Genomic DNA, 10,772 nt, shown 5'->3' on the forward strand with positions numbered 1-10,772 from the left:
TCATGAGGAAATCATAAAAAAAGAACCAAGAAACTATACTGACATACAGGTCTTGCATATGCCTGTAAGGTTTTTTTTTTAAGTGTGGTTCTGAAAATTCTTTTAATAATACCTACATATTATATGTAGTAACTGGAATATGTATGCTATGATGGTATGTTGAATATAGGTTCATATTAATTTCTGTTATACCTATGTATATTTCACAAATTCAACTAAGTTCATTAATTCAGAACAACCTATTGTACAGAAACAACACCTTCGACGTATAGCAGATCACCATATACTTTAGTGTCCTAGTTAAAGCTTCATTTACTGCCCACTATTTCAATTTTTGTAAATTTTTTATGAATTGCAAATAAACATATAGCACATCCAACAGCGTATTTCGTTGAAATCAATTGATTCTGAACAATGTTTAGAAGAAAACTAACATCCTGATCACAAAACAAAACCATACTTTTGTTTTGTCGCTCAGGATGTTTGTTTTCTGATCGAAACAAAATCTATATTAAAATTTAATATAAGGAATAGAATTCGAATTTCGCGCCCCTCAATTAAAAAACAGAAAACTGTTATAAAAAAGTTTTCCTGTATTGACAGTGCGTTTTTAGCGCCATCTCATTGTCACGCGTGTTTTCACAGGCCAAAATGTAGTCGGTTTTTAGTACTAGCGATATGAGGGCGTTTCCTATATCTTTCTACTCTATAATCTTTGATAATGATGAATGATGATGAGACCTATGAGTACGAATTCAGGTGATTTTTGACAGGTTTCTAGGTCGACGAATTATTCAGAAAACCAGGTTTTGGAAAAAAGGCCAACTAGTTTCGACTTTATTATAAAATCTTCATCAGGGCTCTGAAATGGTACAACAAAACTACAATAATTTCGGATGTTCGAAACTTACAATTAAAAATCAAAACCTTATTTAAAAAAAATTATTTTCAAAATACATACACACACATATACTATTATAAATGAGGAAAAGGGTTCGGAAAAATTGTGAGAACTTTTAACTTACATTTTCACCTTTTGTGGTTCTGTTGTCATAAATTTCGATGTCATAAATTAAAATTAAAGAGAATAAATTACTGCTCGCATCTAAATCTTTGAAAAGACTGATGTGATGGTGTTAAATTATCAAGTTAGATGTTTCTGGAGTATGCGCGGACAATTATGGCAATTTACACACTAGGGTTGGACAACAAGCTTCTATTTATTCTTTATTTTTCCAATTAAATAATAATATGCGGTATTTAACTTTTCTATATCGTTTCTTTTGTTAATGGAATTTTCGTCTTGTTTTATGGATATCATTTCATCTAATAACCGCTTTTTTAAATTTGTTTGCCTACCCAATATTTTTACTGACCCAGGATCGAAATTAAAGGAATGAAGAAGACTTCCTACATGCTCCGCGAGTGCCGTATTGTTTTCCTTTTTGTTTTTCAAAGGATTAAGGATGTTGAGTGAGTCTCTTTTGTGTTCTGAAATTCTGTCCCTAAGGTAGCGACTAGTTTGACCAATATATGTGGCTGGACAGTCGTTACAAGATATTTTATATACCATGTTACTCATTAATTCTTTGGGAGTTGCACTTTTGGTTTTTGTGAAAAATTGTTTTATAGTATTGTCAGATTTGAAGGCAATATTTACGTTTAATCTGGTGAATATATTTTTAATTTGCTCTCCTAAATTTTCAACGTAAGTTAAACTGAAATATTTTTGGTTTTCTTTTTCTTCCTGTGGTCTGTGGTGCTCAGGTTCGCTTTTGTTCAGAATTTTTTTTATGAATTTTGTAGGATAGTTATTTTTTTCTAGAATTGTTTGTATTTTAATGATGTTTTTTTCGTGAAATTCATTATCAGAAAGTTTGAGAGCTCTATGTTTCAAATTATTAATTATGTTAATTTTTTGTGCCATATGGTGTTTTGAATTAAAATTGAGTATTCTCCCGGAAAACGTTGGTTTTTGGTACCAATCTGTAATTATTCTATTATCTCGTCTGATCAATAAAGTATCTAGAAAAGGTAGTGAGTTATTATGTGATTCTATTTCAATAGTGAATTTCAAGCGGGGATGAATGCTATTGAATGCTGCTAAGATTTCATCCTTTTTATCGAAAGGTATTGACGTGATAATGTCATCAACATATCTTTTAAAAAATGGTATCCCAAAACTCAACTTATCAATAGCCAAATTCTGAACTTCCACCATTACTATGTCAGATGTTACCGGTGCCAGATTATTTCCCATACCCAATCCAAATATTTGCCTGAAAAATGCATCATTAAACATAAAATAACTATTTTCGATGCAAAACGTGAACAGTTGTAAAAATTCTTCAACTGATAGAGTTGTATGAGGCTCAATTTTCCCCCATTTTTTTTCGATTATTGTTATCGCCAGGTCAAGTGGAACATTTGTATAGAGTGAGACTACATCTAGTGAAATTAGTATGTATCGGTCCGGAATTGTAACTGTTTTTAAATATTCAACTAACTCAAAGGAATTTCTAGTGTATCTATCATCTTTCTCAAAGGCATGGTTTAGAAGTTGGGCTAAATATTTACTAAGGTTATATAAGGGGCTTCCGATGTATGAGACAATTGGTCTTAAAGGGTTATTTAATTTATGGATTTTAGGTAAGAAGTATATCCTAGGACATAGACCATTAGTGCATTTTAAGAGTTTGTAAGTGCTCTCTCCGATCTTTTTTTCCTTGTATAATTTAGTTACAATTTTATTCAATTTAGACTGAACATTTTTGGTTGGATCTTCATTAATTTGGCAGTAAGTTGTGTTATCATCCAAAATATTTAAAGCTTTTTGGTCGTATTCTTCTCTGAATATGGCAACTGTTGTTTTACTTTTATCAGCTTTCGTTATAATGATATTTTCGTTGGTTTTAAGAAATTGTTTTGTTTCCCTAATCCACTTCCGCAATATGTTATTTAACCTGTCGGTTTCTTGGTTTTTTGACCTAATAAAATTGGTGATGGAATTAATCAAGGAACTGCGTGCTAAGTTGGTGCTATCTTCATCATTACATGTTGAAAGGATATATTCTATATCAATAATTATTTCTTTCAAAGGTTGTGTTGGACTTGAATACGGCAAATTAAATTTATCTCCCAAGCTGAGTAAATATTTGATATTTTCTGGGAACTCTATATTTGTTAAATTCACGAACCACTTTTCGTCACTTCTTACATTATCACTAAAATTAAATGAGGCAGATTTCAAGTTAGAAAATTTTTTAAGCTGTTTCCTTTTTGTTTTAGAATATTCTAGTCTCGAAATTTTTTTGTTTTTAGTAATCAGTATTTGCATTATATCCTCAGGCAGTTGATTAGCTAATAAAGATTTCATTTCAAAAGCTTTTCTTCTAAATACATTCAATTTCCAATGAATGATTGATATCTCTAATTTCAATATTTTACCTTTGAATGTACTGACTATTGTGTTATATTTATCTGAGATGTTTTTATTTTCATGCATGAGTAGAGAATAATTAATTGATTGTTGAATATGAATGGGGTAAATACCTTGATTCTTACAGTTTAATAAAAACTTCCTGTGGTTCTCAAAATGAGCTAACTTCATTGTTGTTGACTGCCATTTTTTAATAATCTTATTTATGTCTTCGCTGTAATGTCTTCTCATGTGTGCGTAAAAACCTGCAGTAATGTTATCCATCTCAAGTCTTCAAGGTTACCTCGATGATTCACGATGAATGATGATGAGACCTATGAGTACGAATTCAGGTGATTTTTGACAGGTTTCTAGGTCGACGAATTATTCAGAAAACCAGGTTTTGGAAAAAAGGCCAACTAGTTTCGACTTTATTATAAAATCTTCATCAGGGCTCTGAAATGGTACAACAAAACTACAATAATTTCGGATGTTCGAAACTTACAATTAAAAATCAAAACCTTATTTAAAAAAAATTATTTTCAAAATACATACACACACATATACTATTATAAATGAGGAAAAGGGTTCGGAAAAATTGTGAGAACTTTTAACTTACATTTTCACCTTTTGTGGTTCTGTTGTCATAAATTTCGATGTCATAAATTAAAATTAAAGAGAATAAATTACTGCTCGCATCTAAATCTTTGAAAAGACTGATGTGATGGTGTTAAATTATCAAGTTAGATGTTTCTGGAGTATGCGCGGACAATTATGGCAATTTACACACTAGGGTTGGACAACAAGCTTCTATTTATTCTTTATTTTTCCAATTAAATAATAATATGCGGTATTTAACTTTTCTATATCGTTTCTTTTGTTAATGGAATTTTCGTCTTGTTTTATGGATATCATTTCATCTAATAACCGCTTTTTTAAATTTGTTTGCCTACCCAATATTTTTACTGACCCAGGATCGAAATTAAAGGAATGAAGAAGACTTCCTACATGCTCCGCGAGTGCCGTATTGTTTTCCTTTTTGTTTTTCAAAGGATTAAGGATGTTGAGTGAGTCTCTTTTGTGTTCTGAAATTCTGTCCCTAAGGTAGCGACTAGTTTGACCAATATATGTGGCTGGACAGTCGTTACAAGATATTTTATATACCATGTTACTCATTAATTCTTTGGGAGTTGCACTTTTGGTTTTTGTGAAAAATTGTTTTATAGTATTGTCAGATTTGAAGGCAATATTTACGTTTAATCTGGTGAATATATTTTTAATTTGCTCTCCTAAATTTTCAACGTAAGTTAAACTGAAATATTTTTGGTTTTCTTTTTCTTCCTGTGGTCTGTGGTGCTCAGGTTCGCTTTTGTTCAGAATTTTTTTTATGAATTTTGTAGGATAGTTATTTTTTTCTAGAATTGTTTGTATTTTAATGATGTTTTTTTCGTGAAATTCATTATCAGAAAGTTTGAGAGCTCTATGTTTCAAATTATTAATTATGTTAATTTTTTGTGCCATATGGTGTTTTGAATTAAAATTGAGTATTCTCCCGGAAAACGTTGGTTTTTGGTACCAATCTGTAATTATTCTATTATCTCGTCTGATCAATAAAGTATCTAGAAAAGGTAGTGAGTTATTATGTGATTCTATTTCAATAGTGAAGTCGAAACTAGTTGGCCTTTTTTCCAAAACCTGGTTTTCTGAATAATTCGTCGACCTAGAAACCTGTCAAAAATCACCTGAATTCGTACTCATAGGTCTCATCATCATTCATCGTGAATCATCGAGGTAACCTTGAAGACTTGAGATGGATAACATTACTGCAGGTTTTTACGCACACATGAGAAGACATTACAGCGAAGACATAAATAAGATTATTAAAAAATGGCAGTCAACAACAATGAAGTTAGCTCATTTTGAGAACCACAGGAAGTTTTTATTAAACTGTAAGAATCAAGGTATTTACCCCATTCATATTCAACAATCAATTAATTATTCTCTACTCATGCATGAAAATAAAAACATCTCAGATAAATATAACACAATAGTCAGTACATTCAAAGGTAAAATATTGAAATTAGAGATATCAATCATTCATTGGAAATTGAATGTATTTAGAAGAAAAGCTTTTGAAATGAAATCTTTATTAGCTAATCAACTGCCTGAGGATATAATGCAAATACTGATTACTAAAAACAAAAAAATTTCGAGACTAGAATATTCTAAAACAAAAAGGAAACAGCTTAAAAAATTTTCTAACTTGAAATCTGCCTCATTTAATTTTAGTGATAATGTAAGAAGTGACGAAAAGTGGTTCGTGAATTTAACAAATATAGAGTTCCCAGAAAATATCAAATATTTACTCAGCTTGGGAGATAAATTTAATTTGCCGTATTCAAGTCCAACACAACCTTTGAAAGAAATAATTATTGATATAGAATATATCCTTTCAACATGTAATGATGAAGATAGCACCAACTTAGCACGCAGTTCCTTGATTAATTCCATCACCAATTTTATTAGGTCAAAAAACCAAGAAACCGACAGGTTAAATAACATATTGCGGAAGTGGATTAGGGAAACAAAACAATTTCTTAAAACCAACGAAAATATCATTATAACGAAAGCTGATAAAAGTAAAACAACAGTTGCCATATTCAGAGAAGAATACGACCAAAAAGCTTTAAATATTTTGGATGATAACACAACTTACTGCCAAATTAATGAAGATCCAACCAAAAATGTTCAGTCTAAATTGAATAAAATTGTAACTAAATTATACAAGGAAAAAAAGATCGGAGAGAGCACTTACAAACTCTTAAAATGCACTAATGGTCTATGTCCTAGGATATACTTCTTACCTAAAATCCATAAATTAAATAACCCTTTAAGACCAATTGTCTCATACATCGGAAGCCCCTTATATAACCTTAGTAAATATTTAGCCCAACTTCTAAACCATGCCTTTGAGAAAGATGATAGATACACTAGAAATTCCTTTGAGTTAGTTGAATATTTAAAAACAGTTACAATTCCGGACCGATACATACTAATTTCACTAGATGTAGTCTCACTCTATACAAATGTTCCACTTGACCTGGCGATAACAATAATCGAAAAAAAATGGGGGAAAATTGAGCCTCATACAACTCTATCAGTTGAAGAATTTTTACAACTGTTCACGTTTTGCATCGAAAATAGTTATTTTATGTTTAATGATGCATTTTTCAGGCAAATATTTGGATTGGGTATGGGAAATAATCTGGCACCGGTAACATCTGACATAGTAATGGTGGAAGTTCAGAATTTGGCTATTGATAAGTTGAGTTTTGGGATACCATTTTTTAAAAGATATGTTGATGACATTATCACGTCAATACCTTTCGATAAAAAGGATGAAATCTTAGCAGCATTCAATAGCATTCATCCCCGCTTGAAATTCACTATTGAAATAGAATCACATAATAACTCACTACCTTTTCTGGATACTTTATTGATCAGACGAGATAATAGAATAATTACAGATTGGTACCAAAAACCAACGTTTTCCGGGAGAATACTCAATTTTAATTCAAAACACCATATGGCACAAAAAATTAACATAATTAATAATTTGAAACATAGAGCTCTCAAACTTTCTGATAATGAATTTCACGAAAAAAACATCATTAAAATACAAACAATTCTAGAAAAAAATAACTATCCTACAAAATTCATAAAAAAAATTCTGAACAAAAGCGAACCTGAGCACCACAGACCACAGGAAGAAAAAGAAAACCAAAAATATTTCAGTTTAACTTACGTTGAAAATTTAGGAGAGCAAATTAAAAATATATTCACCAGATTAAACGTAAATATTGCCTTCAAATCTGACAATACTATAAAACAATTTTTCACAAAAACCAAAAGTGCAACTCCCAAAGAATTAATGAGTAACATGGTATATAAAATATCTTGTAACGACTGTCCAGCCACATATATTGGTCAAACTAGTCGCTACCTTAGGGACAGAATTTCAGAACACAAAAGAGACTCACTCAACATCCTTAATCCTTTGAAAAACAAAAAGGAAAACAATACGGCACTCGCGGAGCATGTAGGAAGTCTTCTTCATTCCTTTAATTTCGATCCTGGGTCAGTAAAAATATTGGGTAGGCAAACAAATTTAAAAAAGCGGTTATTAGATGAAATGATATCCATAAAACAAGACGAAAATTCCATTAACAAAAGAAACGATATAGAAAAGTTAAATACCGCATATTATTATTTAATTGGAAAAATAAAGAATAAATAGAAGCTTGTTGTCCAACCCTAGTGTGTAAATTGCCATAATTGTCCGCGCATACTCCAGAAACATCTAACTTGATAATTTAACACCATCACATCAGTCTTTTCAAAGATTTAGATGCGAGCAGTAATTTATTCTCTTTAATTTTAATTTATGACATCGAAATTTATGACAACAGAACCACAAAAGGTGAAAATGTAAGTTAAAAGTACTCACAATTTTTCCGAACCCTTTTCCTCATTTATAATAGTATATGTGTGTGTATGTATTTTGAAAATAATTTTTTTTTAAATAAGGTTTTGATTTTTAATTGTAAGTTTCGAACATCCGAAATTATTGTAGTTTTGTTGTACCATTTCAGAGCCCTGATGAAGATTTTATAATAAAGTCGAAACTAGTTGGCCTTTTTTCCAAAACCTGGTTTTCTGAATAATTCGTCGACCTAGAAACCTGTCAAAAATCACCTGAAATCTTTGATAATATTTTTTCTGTGAAGTGTTGGTATCACATAAACCAATCCATCCCGATCAGTTTTACGGAACTGAGAACCCACAAAAGGAGAGAAGCAGTAAATAATTAGGAATTATGCCTCATGTTTTTCATTGTTTTAGGTTCCCTCTCCGAAAAACTTTATACCAAAGCTACAGGAAGGAAAAATTGGTATGCGTAGAAATACGTATGCAGAAAAAAATTTGCAGTCCCCCACAGGAAACATTTCTTGGCAGTTTGTCAAGGAATTAGAAAAAGTTCAAAGGGAGGAAGGTTTAAGGTTGGCAAATTCCCTCTCATCTCAGCATATCAATTATAAAAATAGAATTATGAATGTCAGATTAGCTACTCAAACAATGAGTAATGGGGTAGCGGATGCTATTGAATTTATTGATAAAAAATGTAAGAACTTACAATTCAAAGATAGTGCCACTACCGTTGAATTCATTAGAAAAATTGATAGAGAAATCCGTTCCAGAGAGGGTTTAAAGCTCCAATTAGATCTTCTTCCCTGAGGTATGTAGAGGAAATTCTCAGTGAAACTATAGAATATTTAGAATCATTGGAAATTGATGATACCAACATTTTTTTTCACTGTCATTTCATTCTTTCATTTCCGCCATTGAACTAAAGAAAAAAACTTTCTTTAGTTCAATGATTCCCGCACATTGAAATGTTTACGTTGCTAATAGCAACGCCGTGCGAGACAGAAAGGTTGCTCTATATCTTCCCTTTCACTCTTCCTCACTTTGCCTGTATCGCGATGCCATTCCAGTTCCCATAGAGCACAGATTACAGATTCTCTGTAATCTGTGCCATAGAGTTCAATGTCGATGGTTAAGGATTTCAGTGGTTAACACCATGCAATGGACAACTTATACCAGAGACCCTTTCTCTATGACTCGTACCTTGCGTTTTCTAATATATAAAATTCTCGTGTCACAGTTTTCGTTGCCATACTCCTCCGAAACGGCTTGACCGATTTTGATGAAATTTTTTGTGCTTATCCGGTATCTATGAGAATCGGCCAACATCTATTTTTCATCCCCCTAAATGTTAGGTGTAGTCCACCCCTAAATTTTTTTTTTATTTTTTAGACAAAATTTTTAATTTCTATTTTTTTATGATACAACATGGAAATTATTATTTATATGGCAAAACAACGTTTGCCGGGTCAGCTAGTATTAGAATAATTTTATTATGAAGGGTTCGATTTATACTATCTAATGTTGATTGAAATCATAAACATAGAGACACGGACTGTGCCTTCCTTTTCCATCTGTGCATAAAATACGGTCGAAAAAAGTGAAAGGAAGAAACTATGGAGGGTCTACCCTCCATAGAAGAAACTGAACATCGGGTCAGCAGCCACTTGTCTTTTTCTAGAATTTTGATTGGTCCACACTCGCATCTATGGTAGAAATAAATAGGTGATTTTTACCTAAAAGTATACTCTATTCACTTTTATTTTAGCACTCGGTTGGCAATGGAAATTTGACACATTTCACTCTGTATAGTACCATTGAGTATTAAACCCAATATTCAATTCAGTTGGTTCAGGTTTAATACTCAATACCATTGAGTATTAAACCCAATACTCAATTCAGTTGGTTCAGGTTTAATACTCAATGGTACGAAAATGTGGGGTTATGACGATTGTCAAAACATTTTTGGTCATAAATCAGCACTATGTCGTCCGTTCTACGTGAAAAATTCAGTAATTACGTATTTCACCACCATGTCTAAGCACTTCGAAAAAAATGTAGTCGAAAAATATGTGACGAACATAATTGTTATACATACAAACTGATTGAAGGCATATATCAAATCCAGTATTTGTATGGAAAATAATATTATAATATGCACTAGCTTGAGGAAAGTTAATGTTGGTTATTTTTTTTTGGCTAAAGTTTGAATACGTTACAACAGTTGTAGATTTTAAATTCTTCAACATAAACCATCTTGCATCAATGGAAGTAAAAGGAATTAAAGTTTCAGGTCAAGAGGAACTTCACCTTTGAACAAAAATTTCACATGAATTAACAATTACCTAACAGGACAACTGTCTCGTATTTATGGCTGTTTATCTGAATACTTTGATATAATAATAATAATAATCATATATTTATTGGTACCTTAAGACATTTACAATGTGTAGGACTGGTCGAATGAAAAAGAAATCAACTTTCGGGAACTTATTCTACGATAAAATTAATCGAAAATCCTGTAGTAACTTTTCGCATTAATTCACTCAAACATGACATTCTCAAATGCCAACACTTGTTTGGGTCTCCCAATAGAAGAAAATTCTTTGTTATCCTCTTCATTCCCAATCTTTCTGATTGTTGACATTCAGTTGAAATATAAGTCGTTTAGATTCGGATAAATAAAACATTATATAAATTCACTTACAATGAATATGTTCGCTACAGTCTGACGTATTGTGGGTTTTAGAATATCAGAGTATAACGTAAATGAGCGGACCTAAATTCTGAATAGCACTTCCTGAAACCCTGTCTTTCCTTTTTTTCAATCACTTTCGGCATCTTCATAATAAAAATTGATATTAGTTGT

General features: G+C 31.5%; 2 protein-coding genes across 5 annotated transcripts; one reads left to right on the top strand and one right to left on the bottom strand.

The window, feature by feature from the left end:
- Positions 1 to 712: 712 nt before the first annotated feature.
- LOC123315739 lies at positions 713 to 4,511 on the bottom strand. 4 transcript variants are annotated; one of them, XR_006537993.1, is made up of 3 exons: positions 4,038 to 4,511; positions 3,565 to 3,874; positions 713 to 862 (listed from the first exon to the last, which is right to left on the bottom strand). XR_006537993.1 is itself a non-coding variant. In XM_044901569.1 (2 exons), exons 1-2 carry the CDS (start codon positions 3,503 to 3,505, stop codon positions 1,217 to 1,219), a joined length of 2,193 nt encoding a protein of 730 aa, XP_044757504.1. In that variant the 5' UTR covers positions 3,506 to 3,529; the 3' UTR covers positions 929 to 1,216. The 4 variants fall into 4 exon arrangements, 1 of the variants encoding a protein (XP_044757504.1); XR_006537990.1 differs by lacking the exons at positions 3,565 to 3,874; positions 4,038 to 4,511 and adding exons at positions 1,026 to 1,501; positions 1,598 to 3,529; XR_006537992.1 differs by lacking the exon at positions 4,038 to 4,511 and having other exon boundaries at positions 3,565 to 3,949.
- A 571-nt stretch (positions 4,512 to 5,082) lies between these two features.
- LOC123315738 lies at positions 5,083 to 8,178 on the top strand. Its single transcript, XM_044901568.1, has 3 exons — positions 5,083 to 7,334; positions 7,431 to 7,906; positions 8,071 to 8,178. Exons 1-2 carry the CDS (start codon positions 5,229 to 5,231, stop codon positions 7,713 to 7,715), a joined length of 2,391 nt encoding a protein of 796 aa, XP_044757503.1. The 5' UTR covers positions 5,083 to 5,228; the 3' UTR covers positions 7,716 to 7,906; positions 8,071 to 8,178.
- Positions 8,179 to 10,772: the final 2,594 nt, after the last annotated feature.

The sequence above is a fragment of the Coccinella septempunctata genome, chromosome 6 (genome assembly GCF_907165205.1).
Source record: "Coccinella septempunctata chromosome 6, icCocSept1.1, whole genome shotgun sequence".
NCBI classification, from domain to species: domain Eukaryota; kingdom Metazoa; phylum Arthropoda; class Insecta; order Coleoptera; family Coccinellidae; genus Coccinella; species Coccinella septempunctata.